At 36.9% G+C, this 27,784-nt stretch overlaps 1 protein-coding gene across 2 annotated transcripts; it reads left to right on the top strand.

Annotated features, from left to right (window-relative positions):
• The first annotated feature begins 222 nt into the window (after positions 1–222).
• LOC131161610 (uncharacterized) lies at positions 223–22,919 on the top strand. Of its 2 annotated transcripts, XM_058117479.1 has the most exons (8): positions 223–700; positions 2,645–3,384; positions 6,843–8,626; positions 9,753–9,970; positions 10,060–10,741; positions 10,842–10,923; positions 21,465–21,512; positions 22,323–22,919. In XM_058117479.1, exons 1-8 carry the CDS (start codon positions 391–393, stop codon positions 22,524–22,526), a joined length of 4,068 nt encoding a protein of 1,355 aa, XP_057973462.1. In that variant the 5' UTR covers positions 223–390; the 3' UTR covers positions 22,527–22,919. The 2 variants fall into 2 exon arrangements, with proteins under 2 accessions (XP_057973462.1, XP_057973463.1); XM_058117480.1 differs by lacking the exon at positions 21,465–21,512 and having other exon boundaries at positions 276–700.
• Positions 22,920–27,784: the final 4,865 nt, after the last annotated feature.

The raw sequence follows: 27,784 nt of genomic DNA, 5'->3' as shown, positions 1-27,784 counted from the left end.
ACTTCTATACATTAGTTAGACGTTTGACCAATTCGACTCTCGGGACATATCTCCATTACCATCCACGGTCCTCGCTGGCTCACAGAGAACTCTCACCATTCACAGTCCCCATTAACTAGTAGAGCAAATTTTTACCATCCACGGTTCCCACTGACTCATAGAGTAAATTTTTGAACTTCTGATGCTCATTCTTATTTGCTGATGTCTCGATGTTAAGTGGTTGACGTCATTTTGCTTTTGCCCTTTCGTAGGGGAGAGGGTAGATGCGTAATTGCAGCGAGCGCTGGCCATTTCGTTGCCATCGGCTCCGACGATTGAACGCCGATACGATCACTAATTGATTGCTTGCCATAGGAGGTGTTGGTCCGCCAGTTCGCCATTTCTCCCCCCATGGCGTCGGCGGAGCAGCCTCTGAAGAAGCGGAAGCTATACGAACCCTCACTAGAGCCGCCGTCGCCGTCGCCGCCGCCTCCAGCACCACCACCACCAGCGCCAGGTCCGCCTCAACAAACCCTTGCTCAGGGTTTCTTACCCCCTATTTTGACTCAGGAAGAAATCCTCAGAAAGCGTAGAAACAAGGAAGAGATTCGGAACTTATACGACTGCTACAAGCGAATTAGGTTTTGCGTCTCTCAAAAAGATGCTCGCCTCATGCCCGACCTCGAACAGACTTATCTCGCTTTCATCACTGCTTCCAGAGGTGACATTTTTAAAACTCCTTTGTTCCTCTCCACCCTCTAAGTTTTCTTTGCTCATGCAACTCTTAATCTGTGGAACTTGTTGTCTTATATGATTGGCGTGATCTATGAATGGGCAGAAGATAATTTGCGAAGAATTTTGACCCCTCGTTTTTTTTTTGAAAGATAATTTCCTTCTATTTCATTATTTCCTATCTTTAATAGCATTTCTTCATACTCGCATGAATGTAATTTGTTTGGAAAAAGCCAAATCGACAAGACTCCGTAAAAGAAAATTGTTATTCCAATTCTTCAACTCTTTAATTTCTCACTATCAGGTTCAATATCCAATACACCCACACAAATCCTCGTTGGGGGGTACTAGCGCTGGGCACGCTCTTCGTGTGCTGAGCAGTGAACTGTAAACTTCTTATTTTTGTATTTGAAACAAATAATGTCAATTCTACTCTTTAACAGAATAAATTTCAAAGTTAATTTTAGAAAAAGGAACGCTAGGAGTAGTTGATTCATGCAGTCTCTTCATGCATTCTTGTTATGATTCGGCTACTTGGTAATTTTTTAGAAATATAATATATGAAGCAGCCAATTCAATTGGGTTTGAATCTTCAGTGCTGTTTTTTTTTTTTTTTTTTCATTTCTTAAATTAAATAGGTATCCTACCTTTTTTTCAAAAAAATAATGTGATGCTGATTAATCATAGGGAAAGTGTATGAGGAGAGTGTTCCTAGCGTTCATCCCTTTAGAATTCAAAAACCACACAAAATTGGAGAATCTTCTTTCTAATTCTTTAGATAAAACCCTATAACTACCAGTGATGCTCATCATGCTCCTTTGTGCTACCGCGTGCAGTCTCTTATGATCCCCTCATTCTAAACTAAACACAATGTATGTAACACCCATAGAGTAACAGCCCAGCAAGAAAATCAGAGCCCTAAGAAATCATGTTTCCTTTTTGTAAGAAATAAGGTCAATACTTGGGTGCTGACTCACAAAGCCTTTTGCTTGGGCAAAACTACCAGACAGATACTCCTTTGTGCTGCCGCATGCAGTTTTGTGATCTCCTCATTCTAAACTAAACACAATGTATGTAACACCCAGCCCAGCAAGAAAATCAGAGCCCTAAGGAAATCATGTTTCCTTTTTGTAAGAAATAAGGTCAATACTTGGGTGCTGACAAAGGCTTTTGCTTGGGTAAAACCACCTTTTTTCAATTTTCATTTCTTGCGAAGTCAAAGGCAAAGGAACTACTTCAAGATGTGCTACTCTATGGTGTACCATTCCCCCCTAATTTGAGCCTCATTTCAACAAATCTGCACCTTGGGTTGTAGCACATGAAAATTTCTTGTGTTTAGTCAATTCTATCCTTTGCCTTTTAGTCTTCTAACTCCAACACTTGACTTTTGTAGACCCTTATATTTGATATAATGCATGTAAAGAGTTTCTTTATTTACATTGCATTTTCAATCCTAATATATTTGTGTCATTATTATATCAGGCTGGTTGGGTTAGTAAATGGCATGTCTCCAACTTTCAGTGAAATCAAAATAAGTAGGTTTGCAACAAATTGTTCTTCCTTCGCTTAGAAATTGCATTGCTTTTATTCACCAACTAGATTCATCATAGGTTGTCTAGATGGGGCTAAATTTTTCCTGGAACGTTTTACGTATTTGCATTACCCACTCCCCACTCTAAGAAAAGGAGGAATAATGTGCTGCTAACTTTGCAGGTTGTACGAGTGTCCAACGTATTGTCGCAGATCATTCCTTGACATGATTTGCAACAAATTGTTCTTCCTTCAATTAGAAATTGCATAGCTTTTATTCACCTACTAGAGTCACCATATGTTGTTTAGATAGGGCTAAATTTTGCCTGGAATGTTTTACATATTTGCATTACCCATTCCCCCCTCTAAGAAAAGGAGGAATAATGTGCTACTAATTTTGCAGGTTGTACGAGTGTCCAACGTATTGTTGCAGATCTCATTCCTAGATATGCATCATACTGCCCAACAGCTCTTGAAGCTGCTGCCAAAGTTGTTATCAATATGCATAACTGGAGTTTGGCATTGATAACCAGAGGAGAGGATGCTGATGGCATCGCATTTCAGACTGCAAAAACCTGTATTCTTGGTCTAGCTGATATTTGTTGCACTGCTTCAGTGGAGGCACCAACATCATCTGTTATCCGTGGGATCTGTTCTGCAGTTTTTCTAAATGTGTTGTCCTTCTTCATATCCTCTTTTGAGGGAAGGAATATCTTTCAGATTGTTGATAAAGAAATAATAAAGATTCAAGATTCCACTGAGTTTTTTTTTGAGCTGCAGCAAAAGTTTTCAAATAAAGATGAATCTGCATTGGTGAAATTATCCAAGTTTCGTGTACTGAGCCTTCTTAGAATTTTCTTTTCTTGTCCGAAAAATTCACTTGCAGCCTGTTTTGAGCTTTTCAACTCCACTTCTACAGAGGGTTTAAATAGAGGAGGGCATTTCTTTTTAAAGCAGGTGACAAGCAAACTTGATGTTGATGGCATGGATCATCTTCCAAACAGTGATGGACCTGAGTCTTGTACAAATTCTATCAAGATGAGTTCAAAAGGCAATGAGGTTAGCAACGAGGGGTTAGGATCAGATGGCAACCATGTTTCAGGGGATGCATCTCCTTTTCTGAAGAATTGCTTGTTGGGACTGGTAATACTGGAGAGCTGCTTTAGATTAAAATATTAAATTGATGCTGCATCTTGGGTTCTTGGTTAGATCTGGTATTGCGCTATAGCAGCAGTAAATCTAACTGCTTTGTTAAGGTGCTCTTGTTTATTTATATTTAAATTTGGGTTACTTGATCATTGGCCAAAGTTAGAGCAATGTCAATTCTTTTCTTATTTTTCTTAACCAGTAAAAATGTTATATTCATCAAAAGGATTTTCGATAAAAGCAATCAAATGTACAAAAAATATCCTTACAGCCGTGCAAAAGGGAAAAGGATGCTATCAACAAAATTTGCGACGTCATTACAGTTTGAGCTAGAACTTTCTTCCCTGAAGGTAAGGTGTTTGAACTTTGAAGCTATATCTCCTTTATATCTGGCCTTTCAAAAGTTCTGCCGTTCCTTTCTCTTCAAATGATCCAGAAGACAGCAAAGAAAGATTAGGGATCAAATACCTTGCCATGCAAATAGTTGAAGCTTCAAAGAATTGGAGAACACCCAACAAATTCCCTTCATTGCACATGTCAAACCAATGACCTCTAGCAAGTGGATAAATGAAAAAAATTTTGGATTTCTGTGTCTTGCCACGTTATTTCACTGAAACCATTTTTTGACTGGTTAACACTAAACACTAACTGCTGGATCCTAGATTCAACCCTCTGCTCTCTATCCCTCCTCTCCTTTTGGGACAGCTTAAACCTTCCATAAGTTTCTAACAAGAATTATTTTTTGTTAAATACAATTTTCTTTGGAGATTGAGCTTGAAGGAAATATTATGGCAGGTCTATTTCTACTGTTATTCAGACAACACAACAACAACCAAGCCTCAAGTCCACTATGTGGCATCTGCTATACAATCCTTTTCCATCACTCCATATGTTTTGTAACCTCAATCAATTACTGCAAATGTAGTTTTATTTCTTTGCTCTTCATTTCATATGTTCGAATTTGACAGAGTTTCTTCTTTCCTTGTTTGGTTGCTTTATGAGGTTTTCCGATACACACTACTTACATACTCCATTTGTGACACATGCACCGGAGTCCTTTCCTTTATTGTAAATATGAGGTCTGTAGAAAGGCAGACATCACTACTATGTGCAATAGAATTTTGTCTTGTATGTACATATACTGATGTTAGGTAGAATGATTACTTGAGACCCGGCCCTGAAAGTTGATGGATGTGGCGAAAATGATACAGATGGAATAACAAATTAGGCAGCACTGTTGCCTAAAATCTGGCATCCCCCTAAGAGGTGGTATGACAGTGGTGTAGTGTCATAGTGATCTGACAAAATTTTACACTGGCTGCCAGCTACCTAACGCAACCCTCCTCCTAAACCCGGGCTTGGGACCGGCTGTGTGTGAAAAAATTAGGACATTTAAGTGCATCACAGTGGTGTAATGTGCTGTTGTTAAATATTATTGATTTAGTATTATCAAATATCGCTGCATGCATAACTGTCGGATCAATGTGGCCTACGTCCAAAATCTCTCCCAACTGCCAATCCCACTCCCACAACTGTGCATTTGTTTATTAATGCCTGCATGCCGGCTTTTGGTGGGTTTCATGCTTGATGATGGGCATGCCCATGATGAAGCATTAGGATTTCATGGCCATGGATTGTTGATGGGGATCTCATGGCAGCATGATAGGCATGCTATGATGAAGCATGAATATGGAAATGTCTTTCGAGGTAGTGAATGTGGAATCGTAAGGGCGGGATTTGCAGATGGGAGAATTTTTGGACGCAAGCGATCCGACAGTTGTTCATGCAGCGCACACAGGAAAGAGGTTTGCGCCCATATCATTCTTGAAACCTCTTTTTTGTGTGTGTGTGCGTGTTCAAATATAAAAGTATCTACTGTTTTAAAAGGCTCAATCGTGGCTTACCTCATGATCATGGATGCCTAAAGTGCCTTTAGGCTCAATGTAAAATACCAAATCCCAAAATGCCTGTGCATTACACGCTAAGGCTTACACACTTGTTCAAAAGGCATGCCACTTTGCGCCTCTTTGGTTGAGGCTTACGCATTTTGGGTGTGTGAATTTTGAGTTATATTTGACTATAAAATTTTTATTACATGTTTAGATTGAAGGAATGTTGTAATATGAGTTGATTCTAGAACTTTTCAGCCTCAACCTTTCCAATCTTAGGTCTTGAAAATAATTTGAACTTTGTGAAGTTATATCTATGGCGTGATTTACTTATGAATTCAAGTTAGTGTTTTTTGAATGGCCAACGACAACAAACCTGGCCTTAGGTCCCATGAGGTGAGATCAGACATGTATCCTTTTCCACCAATTTGCGTTATCATGGGCAATTTCTTTGACAAAATCCAGGGCTATTAAATCCTTACTATTCCATTCTCAAGTTATTTTAGGTGTATCTCTACCCCTTCTACTGCCCCTTGCAGTAGCTCACCCTTTCTTTCTCAATGGCATACTATATGGCCTACGTTGCATGTGCGCAAACCATCTGAGTTGTCTCTCCCTTATCTTATCTTCCACAGGAGTTGTACCTAACTTACTACGAATATGTTCATTCCTTAATTTATCTTTTAACATTATACCGCTTATCCATCTTAGCATTCTCATCTCAGCTACTTTTAATTTTTGGATATGTTGTTTCTCACACACCCTACATTTTAATTTATATAGCATAGCTAGTCTTACATTCGTCCTATAGAACTTTCCTTTCAATTTTTTAGAGTATTCTATGATTACACAACTTGGTTGAATGGCTAATTAGTAGTTAACAATTTTTTTTTTTACATTCTATTTGTGATTTATATATGTAATATATTTTCAAATTTTTATCTAAAAATAAAATCCTATTGTAGATTTTCTTTACATGCCTACTTGATCATGGAAAATAAGAGGCAATTTTTTTGGGTGGTTATTTATCAGATGACAAGATTATTTTATATCTATATCTCTTTGTTTTTTGTGATGTATTTTTTCATTGAGTGAAAATACTTTGTTTTCCATTGGTTCACAAAATGTCTATTCCTATGAATGGCTATAATAAAAGAGCGTGATAGTTTAACAAGAAAATGTGTTATCATCATAAAGCAAATAACAATGTAAATTTTTTTATGAATCCATAACTTGGAATAGAGAAGGAATAACTATTCCCAATTTTCACTATGGTAATGATAACATAGACTCTTGCATGAGTGATTTCTTTCTAAATGTACAATTTTCATTACATTCTCTTTGTAATCCTATTCCTAGGAATAGGTATTCCATGAACCAAATGTAACCAGCAGTCTCTTATGGTTGGCAAAACTCCTTTGTTTGTGCAACATGCTTGTTCTGGTGAAAATGCAAATTATATTCTTTTAGGAGCTTGAAATAAAATCACTAAGTGGCATTTGGTACCTTCCACTGGATTGAATTATTATTGCTTACAAGTTTTGTATCTGGGTTTCTTTTATGCAGGTTCTTCAAAAAGATTCCACATTGAGAAGTTGGATATCTTCAAGGTTCAAGAAGTTATCCAAATCAGCATCTACTCAAGCTGTATCAGAAATTACATCTGCTCTAGAAGGAATTTTTGAATCTTTTACTGAACTGGTTAGTGTAGAAGAATGTCAGTTAGATAATGATGAAGATTGTTCTGATCCATCCAAATACATTAGTCCACAATATTTGGTGTCTAGGATTTCTAATCAACATGAAACCTCTTATGAAATATCTGGAAAAGATTCTGCTTCAAGACTTAATGATCGATCTTGCAATGATGGTTCAATTGACAAAGTTTCTAGTCAATATCTGAAATCTCGTGGCTCAGTGGTTTCTCTTGAAACTGAGATCCAATCAAATTTAAGTTCTGAACACAATAGTGGAGGCTCAAGGTCCAGGGACTTTGAGTCTGGTGAGCAGGGAGATTCATCCCGTGGCAGGTCATCCATGCCCAGTGACATGTCAAGCAACCAGTTACTATCACCTATCCCAAGAAAATCATTAGATTTCAGAACTGATTCATTTGAAGGTAAAAACCATCTCATCCAAGTTGAAAATAGTCGAGCTTTGAACATGGATTTTGGTTTGCCTGCTTTGAGATCCTCTAGTGGAGGTGTAAATAATGCTTTGACAACTCATAAGCAGTGTTTTGGTGCACCATATTCTTTGGCAACAAGTCAAATTGTTTGGTATTCTGATTGTGATCCTGCAGCCATGGATATTTTTTCAGCTTCAAGACAGCTCTGGTTAGGCTCTTTAGGCCCTGATGCGTCTGAAGCTCAAGTAAGGTTTCAATTTGAAAAGTTTGGTCCTATAGAGCAGTTTTATTTCTTTGCGATGAAAAGATTTGCATTAGTTGACTATAGAAATATCATGGATGCTGTGAAGGCTCGGGAGTATATGCGGGGGCGTTCCCCTTGGGGAGCCAACCTTATCATTAAATTCTTAGATGTAGGATTGGGAACTAGGGGTGCTGTGCATGGTGTTGCAGTTGGTTCTAGTTGCCATGTTTATGTTGGAAATGTTACAGGTCCATGGGCCAAGGATGAAATTCTGCATGAATCAATGAAATTGGTTTACCAGGGCCCTCGTGCGGTTACTGATCTTACTAGCGAAGGTGCATTACTGATTGAATTTGAGACTCCTGAAGAAGCTGCCAGAGTGATGGCACATCTCAGGCAGCATCGTAGGGAAAGTAGTAACTACCATTTACCCCAGAATGCTGGCCTAGCTAATACCACAGGTTGTTATATGGATGGCACACGACCTGTGCCTGCCCTTATGTATGTTGATGTTAGAAGCACTAACCCTGCAATGCCTAATAATGTAATTGGTTCACCTCAAGCTCAGATGGTGGAGGGGAGCCCTGCTGACAGCTGTAGGACAAGGCAAATGTCTCATTTATCTTCCATGCTTTCATCATTATGTACAAAATATAATATTCTTCCCAACTCAAGTTATTCTGGCAACCATATGTCTGGAAAATATCAAACTACTGCCACAAGGGAAGAAGATAGATTGCCGACCAATACTGTTTGGATAAACCTATCCAACAGTAGCTCCTCATCCCTCGCTGATGATGAGCTAATGGCCATCTGCAATGTTGCTATTGGCAATGCCGGTTCTGTTGTGAGGCTGACTCGAGCAAATACACAGTTGGGTTGTTCTTGGTTTGTTGAATGCAGCAGCGTCGATGCTGCAGTTACTGTTTTGAAGAATCTCCGTGGTTGTCCTGGGACATTCTTTCAGTTAGAATTCAGGTCTGCATTTGCCATCCCAGATCCTTTTCTCATCTTTTTTTTCCCCATTTCTGTCTCCCTAAATTAAGTGTAAAACTCTCTGGGCTTTTGTTTGCTTTTTCTATTTTTTATTTGTTATTGAAAATTTCACTTCTATTGAGGGAGAATGTTTAGTGTGCTCAATGAACTTCTTTTGTATCATGTGGAACTCTCATAGCTTCAGAACCAATGAGTAAAAATGCAGTTTAAATCTAGGCAACAATTACATGAAGCGATTCTCCCAAAATAGATTAGCTCTGTTCCTCAGAACCAAATCATGATCTATTCCTTGGATAATACCCCATTTCTTTTCTTTCAGCAATTGTTCTTTCTCTAGAGGGGGTTTGATATTTCTCCTTTTGATATCAGTTCTATGCTTTTGACAAACTTACCAGTTGATGTGGTGTTTTTATGAGTTATTGTATTGCTCATGAATGAGAGCAAAAATGTTTTTCACTAGCGTGTGATTTAAGAGTCCAGCAACTCAATCTTTAAATGATTGCAAGCTTTAATTATTTTAGTTCTGGAAATATAAAACTAAAGATCCTTGAATGTTTACATTATCTGAGCATAATATTTTTTTTTTCAGGTTAGTGCTTTTTTGGAAAAATTAAGTTGGGATTGGATAATGCAGCATTGTTCTTTGTTCTAGTTATTTTGTAGTTTGTCTTTGCACTTGGTGTGTGTGTGATTGTTCTTCACTGTTTTCTTCCCCTTGGCTGCCCATAATCTAAAGTTTTCCTTGCTTTCTATCACTCAGGACTATGAGTTCTAGGATGTTCTGAAGTAGTTAGGTTTCAGTGGATTTTCTCCTATATGTATCATGCTTGATAGTGTTTGCTGATGCATGTTTTGTTAAAATGAGTTATTATTACTATTATTTTGCAGCACACAGAAGAATGTTGTTCTAGATGCAGCAGAACTTTTAACTTTTAAATGAAGTAAAAAAAAGTTTTACATATAAAAGCATGTAGCCTTTATAAAGCAGTGTTACATGCTTATGTTCCTTTTTGCAGTACACAAGCATGTTTGTGTCTTTTTGTTTTGATGCATTAGAAATTTTGTTCTTGAGTGGTACAATCTCATAATCAGTTTTCCTTTTGAATAGTTCCCATCATGCCCCACCTTACACAATCAAACCCGAAGCCAGTGCCGTAGAGCTTGCATCTCCAGGAATAAAAATGGAAAATCATACAACAGCAGTTCAAAGTGGACATGCACTTCAGTTGAGCTGGGCTTCTTCTGGTCATATAGAGATGCATGAAATTGGGGAGAGAAAAGTTGATAATCATGATAATAACATAGTAGTGGATCCTCCCCATGGAGGTAATATTCTCAGTAAAAACACAAATCAAACTCAGTTTTCTCTAAAATAAATAACTTGTGTGCTTATGTTCCTACTGATGATGTACTAGGTGGCAATGTTGTTTCTGGTGGTACTGAACAATTGTGGACATATAAGAAGCCAGAAATGCTCCAGCCCGCACCAGGGAGCATTCCATGTGTTCCCACAGCAACACATGGGCCTACTATCGCACCTCCACCTCAAATTCAGGTGTCCCCATACATACGACCTCTTTACCTTCCTCCAAACAGTTGCTGGGATGCACGGGGTCTGAATCATCAGTTGCCGTCAAACCTAATTTCGCCAGGCATGATGCCTAATAACTTCAACAGTAACACTGTTGCAGCTCCTTTTCTACCCGCTTCTGTGACCCCACTGGCGCAAATACAGGGAAGCTCAATGCAGCACTTTGACCAGATGTTCTCCATGCCTGCTGCACGTCCACCTCTGTCATGCCCTCCACCACCTTTATCATGCCCACTACCACCTCTGCCTGGCATGCCGCCGCTGTTACCTTCATCTCCTCCTCCTCTACCTCAGTCTCAACCACCTTTTGTTCCTCCGCCACCTAGTTCTCCTCCTCCACTTCCACCTGCTGTGGAATCTTCCAATGCTGCAGGTTCTGGACAAAGTCTGCAATACCAATGGCAGGGCACACTATGTAAAAGTGGAGTTCATTACTGCACAGTATATGCACATAGAGTAGATTCAAATATTTGCAAGTACTCAAATGCGATTTCTGAGCCTGCAGAGTAAGGACTTCATTTCCATCATTTTTTTTATTTAAAAATTGAATAAATTTAATCAGATATGGAAGCTTAATATTATTTTTCTTGATTATACTCTATGCAGGTGGCCAGCTAAACTAGATATGACAAAACGGACAGATTTTAGGCATGTGAAGTCCACATTTACTGGTACCCCTCCACATAAAGTGAGTCACTGAATATTGGAATGCTAAATTTGTTTCTTTTGAAAATTATAGTCTGTGAGGCAATTAGACATATCCTGGTATTCAGAATCCATTGGACATCAAGTAAAGTAATAAAACTCCCCTCATCCTTGCAAAAAACAAAAATAAAAATAAAAGTAAAAAAGTAAAGCACATTGGCGGTTTGAAAAGTTATGAGTGTAAGCCTTTTTGCATGTTTATATCATGCTGATTTACCAGAATGGAGTGAAAAACTTGCTTAAACTTTGATGAGATGATATGTGAATCGGTTACTTGAAAGCATTGGTTCTTCTATATGTGGTTTGATTTCCACAATTCCATTTGGGTTTTGTCCTTTATGCTAGGTTGAAGACATGAAGGTAAAGAGGTCTCATATGGTTATGCTCATATGTTAATTTGAGTTCCTTCCAAAATTTCTCTTTGACTGGGGTCTCTAGTTAAATTTCAAGCCTTGTATTAAAATCTTTAAAATATAAATGCAATCATCCAGCAGGAATTGTCCATGTTCATGCGAACTTTAGAAGGATGAAAATTAACAATTTTGTCTATCAAGGGGAAAAATACATCATGTTTGTCGCATGTAGCATTCATGCAAAATTTCTGTGCATGGATCTTAGAAATAGATTTAATTACCAAACTCGAGACATCATAATTTCTAATTTCATTCGTGCTATTATTCCTGCATATGTTATTTGATGTGTGTAAATGAAGTGGTATTTTGATAACTGGAACCAAAAACTGCTGACCATCTGTGGTTTCCCCTTTGTTGGGTGGTCCAAACTTCAGCAATTGATTTTTCACTAAAATTCTAGATTAAAGTATTGTCATGTATTATTTTCATGTTTCCCTAATTTTACTATCTCTATGTTTAATGAGATGCAACATGATTTGAAGTTTCTTTATAATGAAATTCTCATATTTATTTATGATCAGGTTTTTTCTGGCCAGTTAAGCTAGCGAACTGACTGGCGCCTGTGCTATTTGGAAAATTTGGCTAGTATTTCAATTATAATAACATTAGAATGATGAATGTAATATATGATATGAAAATTAATATGAATTTTAGATGCCACTAGTTTTCAGTTTTGGTGACAATTGCACTCAGTGCTCTTTATCCTGTTTCTTGTAATAAATACCATATGCCAATACTAGTGCATCCACTATCATTGTTATCAAATTTCTAGTAATACATCCCTTGTCCGTGCCAGCAAATATCCTAATGTTTTAGGTGATTTAGATGTGATTTGTACCATATCTGTGGAGCTATAGCCTCCTCCATCAGTTCAGTAGTAAGACATTGAAAACATGGATAAAAGATTTCCCTTGTAAAAATACACTCTCTGTGGGATTTGGCAAAGTCAGAATTGGACCTGTGCTGCCTGTGATGCAGGGCAAGGATCTGCAGCCATTGCGAGATATTGTAAGAAATTGAAGAGAAGGAAGGTGAAGAGACAAGAAGGAGATCCAAGGGGGAAAACTCATGTTCACTTCAAATTCAAATTCAACAACCACCTACAACATGGCTTTCACACACTATTTATAAGAAAGCGTCTAACACATGAAATCATGCATATAGCCCTTAATTAACATGAAATTACAAACATACTCTTAAAAATACACAAATATTACAAACAAGCCCCTAACATACATAATCAAAGACACATAATTAAACAACTAACTAAGCACATTTTACTTTAGGACCCAATAAACCATTGACCCTATGTTGGAATTACAAACAAGCTCCCAATATACATAATCAATCAAACTCACATTAAACTACTAACTAAGAACATTATTGACCTTAATTCTTAGGCCCCCAAATTGCGTCGAAATTATCCATCCAAATCTCTGCTTTTTGTCCTTCATCAATTCCTCCCTGAAAAGAACTTGACTCTGTCAAGTTGGGAAAGTACCAAGGAGTCCATCACAATGAATAGAATCATCTTGTTTCATAAGAAAGGAATCAGCACTACACTTCAATTTGGTGAGAAGGAGAGCCTGAGAAGGCATCTACTTATACTTCTTGTTGTCAATGGAGAGGGAATAAGAATTCTTATACCCATCATGCTTAAACTTCCTATCAAATAACTGTGAACAACCCAAAAAGATACGACAAATTTTGATAGGAAGGGTATCACATTGCACTGCCCTCATAATGGAACCAAACTTGAAGGTAAGCAACGATCATGAACGTTCAAGTTATTATTATTCACCCAAGCAATTATGTATGGTTTAGGATGAGGCTGAACTTCCAAACTTCTTCACAGCTTCTATAGAAACTACATTTGTACAACTACTAGTATCAGTAACCAAAATACAAAGCTGCTTTTGGCAAATCACCAAAGTTTGAAAGATGTTGATCTGCTTCCAATTTCCTTTTTTTTCAACCTTGTGGGAAGAGAGCATATGTTGAAGCACTAAACAAATTTTCACATTGCCATCATCATCTAAGTCACTTGGGATTTTTGTTTCAGCTTCAAAACTACTTGAGTGCTGTCATCATCATCATCGTCTTTTTTTTTTTCTGCAAAAGCCATGACTTGGTTGGTACATTGTGCAGCTCGATGCCCAAAACCTTGACATTTAAAGCATTTAAGTGATGTCTAGTTCTTAGAAATTATCCTGGAATGCTCAAGTGTCTTCGAAGGGGTATTAGTCTGAACTCAATTGCTCAACTGTCTTCTCTCATACAACTCCACCAGTGCTCTTCTCAAAATCAAAGGGCTGATGTAGCTTTAGGAGGATTATGTTGCATATCCTCCTCAATCCAAGTGGCAACTTGTACTGTGTCCCCAACTGTAATGAGATGACATGCAGCAAGTTTGGAGGCAATGGCTAGCTTCAACCCTTTTCTGTACAAAGTTATCATCACATCCTCTTTCCATTCTATGTCGGCACGAGTAGCCAAATGATAGAATCTGCTCGTGTACTTCATCACTGTCTTTTCTTCTTGGTTCAAATCAAAGATTGGAGATGAACAAGCTGCTGATAACTGGGAGGCACTTGCTCCTATATGGCTCGCTTCATCTCATCCCATGTTGTAATCTCACCAAATCTCCTTCTAAATATCTCCTGTTGTTTAATCCAGCAAATTTGAGTAGTTCCCCTCAATTTTGATTCATCCAAGTACAACTCTCTAGCCTCATTCATGTCATACCATCAGAAATAGTACTCCAAAGAACAGACTCAATCATCAAATTCATGAGGAGAACCATCACCATTAAATCTCCTCAATTATTCATGTTAACCTCAAACTTCACTCTCAATTTCTTAAGAACAATCTTCAAGGAAAACAAATCCTCATAAACAAGTTACAAATGGCAGCAATTTGGTCTGATTCTTGATGTTGGAAAGCAAATTCTAGCCTTTCAAATCAAACTGTCATGCCTGCTTGCAAATTATCAAGCTCACATATCAAAATATCTTCTTGTTGGTCAAATTATCAGGAAGAAAACCCAAAATATAGTGGCTGGAGCAATTTATCATGCATCTGGAAGCAGGGCAAGAATCTGGCAAATTTTCACTTGCAGTCGCGGGTGCGTGAGGCTTGTGTGCCACTGGCAAGGGTCCTCCAGTGATGAAACTTGGGGCGAAGGGAGATCAAGGGATGGGGATTGCACTGGTGTTGGTGTGTGATGACTGACGAGAAAAGGGTAGGAAGCTAGGATTTTGGGGGGCCAACGGCTGGAGATCTTTGGATGGCGCTTGGGGGCCCTTCGGTGGTTGGACGGCGACAAAAATTTAAGGAAAAAAGTTTCAGGGGGTTCTGTTTCTGATGGTACTGGAGGTGTCTAAAATCTGCTGGGCATGATGCGTTTGAAGAATGGGTACATGGCTGGAATTTTGAAAATGTTCAGAACTGCTTTGTGGCTTCCACCCCACCCCCCCCCCCCCCCCCCCCGCCCACTGAAATTTCAGGGCAGAGAAAATGGTTGAAGGGGATGAAGAAAAAAAGGGGAAAGAAGAAGAGTGAAGGAGAAGATGGCGGAATTGAAATGGAAGAATGGAGATAGTGGTTGGGCTCTGATACCATATGATGCTGGGGCAGCATCAAGGATCTGCAACTGCAACCATGGAGAGTTATTGAAAGAAATTGAAGAGGAGGAGGAAGGGGAAGAGAGGAGAAGAGAGATACAAGGGGGAAAACTCACATTCACTTGGAATTCAAATTCAACAACCACCTCCAACATGACTTTCACACATTATTTATAAGAAAGCTTCTAACACATGAAATTACATGTATAGATCCAAAATTACATGAATCTACAAACATACCCTTAAAATGCACAATGTTACAAGCAAGCCCCCAAAATACATAATCAAACACACAATTAAACAACTAAGCAAGCACATTTGGGTTTAGGACTCAATAAACCATTGACCCTATTCTTTGACATAGGCCTCCAAAGTCTGAATTGGGTCAAAATGATCCATCCGAATGCCCGCTTCTCGTCCTACGTTATCCGGCTAGAATATAGATCAACTATGGCTGATACAAATTCAACCTATTATTTATAAGCTGGATGGGTTTGGGTTAGCAGTTATTAAAGTCAATGGTAACGCTACACCATTGTCTTGGACATTTCATGAATTATAAATGTTTCCAGGGACAGAATTATAAGAAGAGGAGTGGATAGAGGTTCAGTGAAGGGATTAAGGTGAGGCTTGACCATTGATGATTTGCTTATCTCGCATATTCAGTACTTTCAAAGAAATTTGTTTCAGAAGAATGGTACTTCATTTTAGTTAAATTAAATCTGGCTTGGTGTGTAAATCTTGGTTTAAAGCTTGTTCTGGTGTTGGGCAGAGAGATCCACTTTCTCTGTTTCTTTTTTCATGCTTGGGGCTGATGTTTTGAATAGAATATTCAGACGAGTGGTTGGTGGTTTAAGAATATTCAGAGGAGTGGATAGTGGTTTAGTGAAGGGGATTAAGATGGGGTTTGACCATTGAGGATTTTCCTATCCTGCATATTCAGTGCTATTAAAGAAACTACTTTTGGAAGAATGGCACTCCATTTTAATGAAATTAAATCTGGCTTGGTGTCTATTGCTTTAAAGCTTGTTTGGGCGTTACATAGAGAGATCTGCTTTCTCTCTTTCTTTTCACGCTATGGTTGATGTTTTGAAGAGAATTATCAGAAAAGGAGTGGATAGAAATTTAGTGAAGGGGATTAGGGTGGGGTTTGACTGTTGAGGATTTGCCTATCCTGCATATTCAGTCTGTAGATGATATTGGTCTTTTTTGGTATGAGGTTATTAATACTTTCTGTAAGGTGTTAACGACTATTAAGTTTGTGAAGAAGTGTTGGGTTAAATACTGATTTGCATTAAATATGGAGTGGTTAGAAACTCGGATTCATGTTGCTTCAGATGTTCTCTCTTGATATGCTGTGGTGGCATGTTGTGGCATCTGGAGTTGGTCCCTTGCTTATCAAGGTGTTCCATTATGAGGTATTCTTTTAAAAAAAAAAAAAAATGGATAGAACCTTAGAAGGTAATCTTACACTTTCCTTTTTGAGGTCCAATGTATGTGAATGAGGTTGGGTGGTTGTAAGGGTGCATTTTTCACAGTGGGAGGTTCCCTTTTTAGGCATATTTCTCTTCTATATCATCATTTTTAATTATCTCTGTTTAGTATTCCATTGAGGGTGGCTTGTTTGTTTGAGAAGTTAATGAGAGATTAGTTATGGTATGTTTAGGGTTGGGGGAAAGCAGAGATTGCCTAGCAAGTTGCATTGTGATTTGTAGGTGTAAGATGGAGGGAAGTTTGGACCTAGGTAATTGGTTGTCTAAGAGTATCTCTTAGCTGGGAAATGGTTATGGCAGTGTCCTCTAGAATTTGGGCCCCTTTGACACAAGGTAATGCATAATGAGTATGGATTCCAACAGGACCGGTGGGAAGCTAGTGTTGGATAATGTTATTTATGTGAATCCCTTATACCTCATATTTCCACTCCCTCCTTTCCCCATGTTTGACCATTTGGTTGGGATGCTCCTTTTTCCTTGTTCTTGTCTTTTAAGTATAATCCTCCAATTTCTAATTTTTTTCTCACACGGGAGTGTGGAGTCTTAGGAATTTCATTTTCGGAGCAATCTTAATGAGTGGAGGACGGATGACTCAATTCATTTCTTGGGGTGCTTGTGTTCTTTTCGTTGTTCTTTAGATATGGATATCAGAGTTTGGAGTTAGATGCTACCGGGAATTTTTCTTGCAAATATTTTTCATAAATTTAAAACATGTTTTAATGTGAATCCTTTTCTCTTCTTCTCTCTTTGTTTCTGAAAACTAAGGACCTGTTTGCTTAGGTAAACATTTTTCATTTTCCAACAAATTATTCAACTATCAACATATTTTTCCTGTTCCATAGCATTTACGTGTAGGACTCAAAAGATAAAAAGAAAGAAAGATATTTTCCAAGTTCCCTCCACAAACGTCCGAGAAATGGAAAGTGGAAACAAGGTGACAGTTTTGTGATTACTTGGAAAACTGAAAATGAAAAGTGAAAATTGTTTTCTGCTTCTAAGCATGCTCTGAGATTCCCTTTAGAGCTTCCATTGTTAATAGGCAATAGGTAGAGGAAAAGAGCAAATACAGCTCTTCTCCTGATTGATGTTGCTTCAAAATCAGGTTAGGGAGATTTTTTTCATTTGTTTTTCCACGGATCATTCTCCCGTGTTCTCTAGAATAGCTTGATTTGTGTGTTTGGTGAACATTGGGTTTGTTCTTCTTTGGAGAGCTCTCTTGTTTGGTTTTGATGTTTTGGGAAGATGGAGAAGAGGCATAGTTTTGGTTATTATTGTATTTGGTTGGAGCATAATGCCAGTATCTTTTTAAGGGGTCAATGGTTCCTACTAGCATGGTTTAGAGTAGGATGGAATTTATTGCTTTAGCTTTGGTCCAATGATAATGGGTTTTTTAGAGGGGTTTTCTTTAGGAATTAGGAATGCTTTGATGCATTGATTTTCTAGTGCTCGAATTTTATTTCATTTATTTATTATTATTTTTTGTGTCTGTTCTATTTTATTTTACTTTTGGGTTTTAGAGGATGCCTCATGGCCCTCATCTTATTTATTGTATTTTCGTTGAATGTATAAGGTCAATCTAGTGCGTTTAAAATTAAATAATATATATATTCAGCGAAAATTAAACTGCACAAGTAATTTAATCAAGCATGCACAATAAAGCAGTAAATGGAGACGACACAAAAAATTTTATCGAGGTTTGGCAAACTGCCTACGTCCCCGCCTTGGCTCACAAGCACAAGGATTACACTATATGCTCACTTAATGGGTGAAGCGGCACCTAATACAACCAGGTCAATTAGCATAGGGCTGACCTCAACTTACACAACCAATCCTTTCGAGCTGGATTACCGTCCCCTCAGACCCGCCTGGAATACAACAGAATCTCAATACAAGATGGGTACAAATATAATGCTTCTTAGTCAAGCAAATTTGTACCAATAATAACCAGAATACATTAATAATGTATGAAATAATAAGTTCAATGGTGTATATGTGTATGCAACACTTAGTATAATGTATAATCTCAAATATGCACAAGAGTGTTCAAACAAGCTATTCTTTGAAAACCAAGTATACCAAATCTCAATGTCAGATTAATATTTCAAAGATGCTAGCAATAATATTCAAACAAACTCAAAAGTATTTTCTCATATGTAGTAAGCACAAGAGTTGCTTGAATTCAAGCTTGTAAAATATTTTGCACACCAAAAAATAATGCTTAAGGAATCTTGCAATATCAATGCAAAGTCCCCAAAGCCAATGAGTTTTCCCACACAAGATTTATTTATTCAAATCAGTGGGAAAAACTCTAGCCTAATAAAAATCAAGCAATACAAACTTCAAATGAGAGTTGTGGGCTTTTTATAATGGAGCATAAACAATTTAAATACTCTCACTAGGCTTGAATAATTAAGGAATGTGGAGTAGGAGAGTATTTGGAAGTAGTATGAACAATATAGGCTTGGAAAAATTCAGAGAGTTTTTGGCTTAATCATTTTTTTTAATCAATTTCTAATCCTTGCAAATGAACCCCTATATATAGAAGAGGGCTAAATTATGACCGTTGAGGACATATGAGTCTTTTTGGAAAAGATTAAATAGGGTTAATGAAAAATAACGGCGTTTTAACTTCAGTAAAAATTGAGCAACTCTAGAGGGTTGGTTGACCATTTTCATGGTTCGGTTAATCAGGGTGCTCAGTTCGGTCGACTAGAAAGAATTTGAACTTCGAGTTCGGTCTACCATTCATAAGGCGATTTCTGAACTTCGAAGGTTCTGTCGACCGTTTTGGGTTCGGTTGACCAAACTTTGGTGTTCGGTCGACGAGGCAAAATTTCTTCTCAGAGTTCGGTTGACCGGGAGGTTGGGATCTCCCCATGTGTCAGTTCGGTCGACCATAGCATTGCAGCTCATTTTAGGTTCAGCCAACCGGAGGGTCAAACTATTGACCCGGTGGAGGTTCAGTCGACCGAAGGGCCCTAAGTATTAGGGTTCGGTCTACCGAACATGCCAATTTGGACATTTCGGTCCTTTTCTTATAAGATTCTCCTTATTCATATGATGATTCACTTTAAGACAGTAGGACACATTTTCATGCAGAAATGAGGGTCCTAAGGTCAGTCTAAGTCCTTTGAGCTTATTGCATCTACATGCATGATATGCAGTGATTATTACAGACCTTTTCCTATGTTACTATTACAAACTCAAATAGAGCAATAATATAAATTACAATAAAAGGAAATCTTCTGGGTCTTTAGACTTTGAGTCTTCATCTGCCATCAAGTGATGTGCTAATATGGACCTGCACACAAGCTTGATAGACATTAAATATCTGAGTATTTGTCATTATCAAAACCGGGTATGACTTATAAGGTTAACAATTTGTTTGCAATATATTTCTTTGTTTATTATTTTTTTTAAAAAGAAAAAAATTAGCTGGGTGTTGATTAATTTAGCTCTTCTTGTTGGTAATCTACCAGCCCGAGTTCTGCAATATGTAAAACAAACTTTGAAAAAGCTCTTGTGGAAAGCTTTCCTGAATGATAGTGTGTTCACTGGTTGAGTTTGCCCAAGTTACTTTCCCTCAAATCTTGGACCTGCATGAATTTCTTTTGAATAGCGTTCTGTTCTGTCAAAACTAGCATGGTGATGGGTCTTGAGTTGTATGTATCAAAATTATGAACGTGCATAATTTGGTGCCCATTGATGCTTATTGGACATTATAACAAACTTTTTAGGATTTGCAGACAGGCCCATCACCAAAAAAAAAAAAAAAAAAGAGAGAATTTTGTAGAAAATGAAAAACAGCTAATTTTGAGTTGGTATATAATCTATTCTGTTGCTTTAAGCAATCCAAAGTCCTAATATTTCTAGTACATCTTTCTATTGCTGTGCTATGTTTGTGGGGAAACCACTCCCTTCCCTGTCCCCACCCCCCGCCACCTTGAAAGAAAAATAGAGGAATAAAAAACTGAATCAGAATATGTGCACTTGTTCCATACTTTCACATAAACTTTACGATTGCTTATTTAGTGAAATTTTGCCTAGTGGCAGTGGTTGTTCCTCTTGAAATTTTCCATAGTTTTCTGAGAAGTGCATATTCTCTGCTTGACCACAGAAGGCATATTCTTCCATAGCAAGTGGGGCGCATGGCCTCTGGGTCATTGTTAAGATGTCATCCAGCAAATTTTAGGGTCTGTTTAGTTGTGGAAAACAATTTTCATTTTCTATTTTAGTTTTTCAAAAATTAAAAAAAAAAAAAAGCTAATTTTTTTAGTTTCACAACATTTGTGACAAAAATGAACAATAATAAACAATTTTGGCACTATTTTCTTGTAGAAATAGTTTTTTTTTTTAATTTTTAATTTTTTAGATAATTACAAATTGTAACATTGTTTTCAAAATTTTCAAATTTATATATAAAATTTGGAAACATCTTTTCGTTATTTTTCTAGGTTTCTAACTCTTTGCGTGTAGGAGCATGGAATTTGGATCTTGAACATTAATTTGTCTAGATTATGTATAGAGTTTCTTGTAAATCCACACAAATTCAACTTCAAGTCCTAAAATCCATGATTCCAAATACTACCTTATATAAATTTTGAAAAATCAAACAATAAGTTGTCTTTTTTTGTGATTGTTTTGAAATCTAAAAATGAAAAATAAAAAATTATTTTGCACATTTAAACAAACTCTTTGTTATCTATCTTTTTAATATGAATCTTGAAAAAATTAAAAATAAGCTAAAAATTTTATAATTTTTAAGAAAATTAAAAATTAGGAATGAAATTTTTTCCCCAAAACTAAACGGGCCCTTAGCCTCTTTTCTTGCACTGTTTATGTTTGTGTAATAATGGGTAGAATCAGTTTATTTGCAGCTTATGTTGAACAAAGTCTAAATTGATGCAGTTTATTACTTTTTTTAGTTGCTTTTCCATCTTATATTCTTTATTGCTGATGTAATGCGAGTCTTATTGTCTTTGACATGTGTAACAGAGGGAGGTATGTTGGCTGCTCCCCTCTTCTGCAGGTGACCATAAAGGCGTAAGTTGACTCATCTATTTATTTTGATTATTTAATTATACATGCGAGGTATTTTCTTTAGCTATTTTTTTTAAAGGAATTATGTGCAAGTTATGAAACCTTCAAGCTGTTGTTTCTCTACCTTTTCGAAGAGTCAACGAATAGATGCTTATGCTGAGTTTTGACCATAACTGATTGTAGTCCATATCACAAAAGAAATTAAGCTTTTAATTTTATTTTATTTTTTTTTAAAGCAACCCCAATGACATGCTGAAAAAGTAGAATGGGGAATGGTCATCATGCTGGAGTCTTCATATAAGATGAAAGAGTAAATTAATGGCGCCTATATTAGCCAACTGCCTAACACATCGGCCGAAGGCTTGAGCATTACTGAAAAGGCATAATTGCATTCTTAATTAGAACTTTCTACTAACTTTGTTGTCCCGAATCTCGTTTTTACTAAAAATGCAGGAATCATAAGATATGGAAAGTGAATGGCAGTAATCAAGGTGATTAGATGAATTTCACTGAGATTTTGATTAAATATTTGGAGTATCCTAATCAAGGCAATGGGATATATCTCATTCACACATACCATTTTTAATCCCCTATCACCGCAATGCCTTCCAAAAGTATCTGATATGTAGTTAATGAGAAAGAATTCATATGGGATTAAAATCTTTGTTGTTTGTCTTATTGACTAGACATTACACACATTTGATTAGCTTTGTGAGACTGAGTTTGACAGGACATGTTTACTGTGTATTGCTTACCATGTTTGGTGAAAAACGGTTCCAGCACATTCTAATCATTTACATTTTTTCCATGCAGTTTCAGGATTTTATTTCATACTTGAAGCAACGGGAATGTGCAGGAGTAATCAAGATCCCAGCTGTGAAGTCCATGTGGGCAAGACTTCTATTCATTCTCCCGCATTCGCATGATGCCTGTTCCATGCTCTCTATTGCGCCTAACACCTCGGAGTATCTAATTGCTTTGGCTTTGCCAAAAGAAACAAATTTTGAATGGGTTTAATCTGCATGATCATCTTAGGGAGCAAGTTTTGTTTACGGGAAGAGTGCCCCATTTCCTGTGTCAAATGGTGTAATGATTCTGCAGGGAAGCGTGTTATGCATCACAGGACAGTGATATTATTGATGGCAAAGAAACGGGGCTTTCTTATTTAAACTCTGATCGACTCCAGCTTACCTGCAAGATGGATCATCTTCCCTGCAATGGTAGAAGTCGTAGGATTAATATTGTTAGCTGGTAGAGGAAGAGAAATCACTGTCACCGGCTCATTTGATAACTTTGTACAGAGCTGACCTAGCACTAGATATAGTATATATTTTCTTTTTTGGAGTTGTGTAGTATGGACCAAATTGCTGGTGGTTGCTTAATACTGCAGTTTTTGTAGTTATTTCAAAATTTCCAGTTTTTGTGTGTGTGTGTATTTATTATTGAGTATTGCTTGTGTTTTTTTATAACGTTTTAATAATGTCGCAGTTTTCCTTGTTCAAAATAATGTTCGGGGCTGTTTGTATAATTTATGTTTAACGTTTGTTACTTTCTTTGTGTTTTTTTCTTCTTTTTCTTTTTTGACAATTTTAGCTATTTGCAAATTAAAACTAAATTACATAATTTTTAGTTGTTTTATCAATTACTTGTTATGATATTTTAATATCCACTAATTTTTGTGGATTAATCATTCATTTTATACATACTGTTTTCTTAAAATTAAACTAAAAAGATTATGTGAATCTAAATATTTTTGAAATATAAATATCCTTAAATTTTCTTAAAATTTTGAAGAAAAATAATAAGTTATTTTAAAATTATATACGATAAGATTGTTTTTGTAGGACTAAAAAAGTAGGCTTTGAATTATAATAAATAAGTAAATTAATTATAATTATTTTTTTGCATCTTTATAGTAGTACTACATATTTTCATGTTAACAAAGTCTTGTAATACCAAATTCATTAATATGTTTACTTTCATATTGAGTTTTCTTGCTTAAATTAAACTTATTAATTTATTTATCTTGTAAAAATGTGGTACGAACTTTGCACAGGGGTGCGGGAGGAGGGGAGGGGAGGGGAGGGGAGGGGAGGCGTGGGGTTTTCACAACGGGAGGAATCCTTTGAAGCAAAGCTACCTGCTGGCTGCTGCTAGAGTGCTAACCCCTGCAGCTACTCTTTGGTAGCCCTGTAATGGCTTGCTGCCTGCTGTGAGCGCTAATGCGCCTCAGCCGAAGTGGGGAAATTACCTTTTCCATTCACTTATTTGGATATTTTTATATATTTTTTAAAACCAATAACTAAGCAAACTGACCAGTTAAACCGACCATTTGGCTTATGTTGAACCATTGGTTCTCAGTTTGGTTTCGTTTTATAAACTTGAAAAATTGTTTGATTCGATTTTGTAAATTTGTGTATTTCAAAAATGGCATGAGTCAAGAATTGAAGATGATGAAAGTTTTAGTCCTCCATTAGTTTGTTATGCTCTTGAAGTTTGTTTATTGCTAATTATTGCTTTTCTAATTTTGCTTCACATTTTTGTATGGGGTTGTGTAATAATTTTGTTATTCCCATCGCATTTCCATTTTGAAATCACAATTAAAAGATTGTTGATCTTACAAGACTTAACATCCTATTTTGATACTAACAAATAAAGTGAAACTTAACATATTTGATTGAGTGATGATGTTTCAGATCTCACATATGTGAAAGTAAGGTCAAGTACTCACAAGGATCAATTGAAACTTATATTTCAAAGGAACATAATCATATGAAGTTTAAAGAATACTTAAGGGAATGGATGATATATTAAAGCTTGAAGATATATAAGAACTCAATTAAAAGCTTAAAGTATCTTAAAGCTTGAAGATGAAAAGAACAAAGCATGGAGACTCAAAGTTTTCCAAGATTAACAAAAAGTTTAGAAGTCTTCATGAAAGTGCTTTAATATTTAAATATCTTTTGAAATATTATTGGAGCTCTTTAGGGGATGTTATATGGACTTAGAGACCTTTTAAAAACCCTGGAAAATGGTTTTATGAAAGATCAAAACATATGAGCAAAACTAAATTTGAAAAACCAAAAAGGAAAAAACAGTTAATGGTCTGCCCAGCCGACTGACCAAAAAGACCTTGGTTCAATCAGCCGATTGACAGAAAAGAACAGAAATAATATATGTCCAGCCGACTGACTTAATAAAGGTAAAATCACCCAGCCGACTGACGAAAAATGAACCGTGTCTCGCCAGCCAACTGACAATTTCTTGAATTAATTTCTAGGAGACAAAATGGTGTCAGCCGCATGTCCAGCCAACTGACCCTATGTTTTTTGAACTACTCAGTCGCCTGTCCAGCCGACTGACTCCACAGGTTGTATTTTTTAAACTCCAACGGGAAGATTTCAAAAATTGGTTTTTCAAAATATGAACGTTGTAGAAACTTAGGAAACACTCAAAGTCACTTGAATGCCTATAAATACTTCCTTAATCTCAAGATTTCAAAGAGACAAGCAATTACACAGCACACTTGTATCAAATCTATCAACCTCTTTCAAAGCTTTGAATTGCTCGAACTCTTGCTAAAGAGAGATCATCTGAACTGCTGTTGAAATACCAACCCAAGGTTCTCATACTGAATTTTATCAAAGCACAAAGGAACTCTTGGTGAATTCTACTCTTAAGCTTCAATTCTATTTCTTTGTGGTATTTAAATTATGGAAGTACCTAAAGCTGAAATTGTACTAGTCTACTCTATTTTGAGAGTGCTTTGTACGCAGTATTTTCTTCATATTTTGTGTAGTTCTTGGACGGTTCGATGTGTTTGGATCGTTGGCTAAGCAAGGGGATATTGCTTAGAGAGGCGGGCTCTAGCCTAATTAAGGAGTGACTGAACGAGGGGACATCATTTGGAGAGGCAGGCTCTAGCCTAATTAAGGAGTGACCGAACGAGGGGACATCGTTTGGAGAGGAGGGCTCTAGCCTAATGAAGGAGTGTGTAAAGGTTTTTTTTCTGCTTGGTAAAGGAACTGCAATAGTGGAACCCTTTGGTGGTTTGCCAAGGGCGAGGACGTAGGCTGTGTTGAAGCCGAACCTTGTACAAGTGTTTTTCTCTCTTTCCCTTACTCTTTACTTTCAGTACATATACAATTGCGTGGATGGTTTAATTGATAAATACACAAACTACGTAATTTGGAAGTTAAGTAAACTAAAGGTTCAATTTTGATTTGAGATTGTGGAAACCGAAAGGGAGTACGTTGGTTAAACCTTACTTTGTGGAAATCAAATGGGAGTACGTTACTTGGTTAAACACCCAAAGATAAATTTACTAAGAGTTTATTTGAATTCTAAATATTTGGAAAGAGTGATTGAATTTTATATTGAACATCATATTGAAGAAGCAATTTCTTATATATCGAGCTTTGTTCAAACTCACATTCATCACAGGACTGAACAGAATACAAAAGCTGAAAGTTACATATACTATAAATATATTGTGATTATATGATATAAAGCTTGAGATTGAGTGAGCTGTGTTTATATTTCAGAAAGTACTGAATCTTGAATCTTCCATTAATCTAATAATGCAGTAGTGAACTTATATTTGGCAAACAAATTGGTTGTTGGTTTAAGCATTGTGGTTGATTGGCTTGATTGGTTTAATTATTTGTGTGGTTGAATATTGAATGTTTTTAGTTGTATTGTTGATTATTTAAAAGAAACCAAGTTCTTGTTTGATTGACAAAATAGATATACAAGTCAAAGAATTGGTTAAGCAATAAAAGAAGTTAAGTATTCATAAAAGGAATTAAAAGAAAGTTTTTAAAAAAAATCCCAATTCACCCCCCTCTTGGGAAGTTATCCTAATTTCAATGATAATGTCAGCTAATGATGATAATCTATGGAAAGTGTTGACGTGCAGCGATTTTAATCTTTCGATCAACAAAATAAATAGCACAAAGAACATTCACAGAAAAAATGTAGACGAAATATTTTACGTGGTTCGGTAAGATTGCTTACGTCCACGGAACGTGTACCTAGAGAAAAATCCACTATGAAACGATGGTAGTACAAGATCTGATCAAACTCTCCCCGATCCTAGATCCCCTGTACACCCCTTCACCTCAAACCAGTGAAGAAAAATTCTTCCTAGAGAGAAAACCCCCTCTAGCTCTCCTTGCACAAAATGACAAGCAATACACTCTTTTTCCCATGGCTTACAAACATATATATGACACCACACAACCGTTGGATTTAGAGACGATCCAACGGCTGTGATAAAAGCCATAATAAATAAATAAATAAAAACATATTTTTTAATCTCCACCTTGGCTTTTAATCACAGCCAAACACAATATTCCATCCCCACGCTCTAGGATGCTCTGTTAACAATCAACAAGAGAGTACATTAACTAAGTCCAGCAGCGCTTGAACTTAGCTAATGTAATAGGCTTCGTGAACATATCTGCAGCATTTCCATCTGTGTGGATCTTCAATAACTGGAACATACCACTTTCAACCCAACCTCTAACTACATGGTACCGCACATCAATATGCTTCGTGCGAGAGTGGTAGACCCGATTCCTTACCAAGTGGATCGCATTCTAACTATCACAGAATACGTGTAACCTATCCTGCATAACATCAAGTTCCTGAATCAGTCTAGTTAACCACAAAGCCTCCTTACCTGCCTCTGCCAAAGCTATGTATTCAACTTCTGTAGTAGACAAAGCTGTAGTAGGTTGCAACATAGCCTTCCTACTAATGGAACCACCAGCCATGGTAAAAATGAAGCCAGAAGTAGATCTCCTCTTATCTAAATCACTTGCATAATCAGAGTCCACATAACCCTAAACATTACAATCATCAGTACTTTCAAACAAGATACCATAATCAGAAGTGCCACGCAAATATCTGAAAATCCATTTCATTGCATTCCAATGCATTCTACCTAGATTAGCCATATATTTGCTTACCAAACTAACTACACATGACAAGTCAGCTAGAGGTGTACTTACCAGTTTAGCCTTATCCATATTAAACCTTTCCAACACCTTCTCTATATACTTACCCTATGATAACCACAGCTTTTTCTGTTGTCTGTCCCTCCTGATTTCCATACTAAGGATCTTTTTAGCTGCACCAAGATCCTTCATCTCAAACTCATCCTGTAACCTGGCTTTCGGCATATTCAACTCATCAGTACTGTTAGAGGCAATCAACATGCCATCCACATATAGAATAAGGATCACAAATACACCACTGTTAAGCAATCTGAA

Source organism: Malania oleifera, chromosome 8 (assembly GCF_029873635.1).
Source record: "Malania oleifera isolate guangnan ecotype guangnan chromosome 8, ASM2987363v1, whole genome shotgun sequence".
NCBI classification, from domain to species: Eukaryota; Viridiplantae; Streptophyta; class Magnoliopsida; order Santalales; family Ximeniaceae; genus Malania; species Malania oleifera.
Note: the sequence above shows the minus strand (reverse complement) of the source record. Positions and strands in the feature narration are given on the sequence as shown.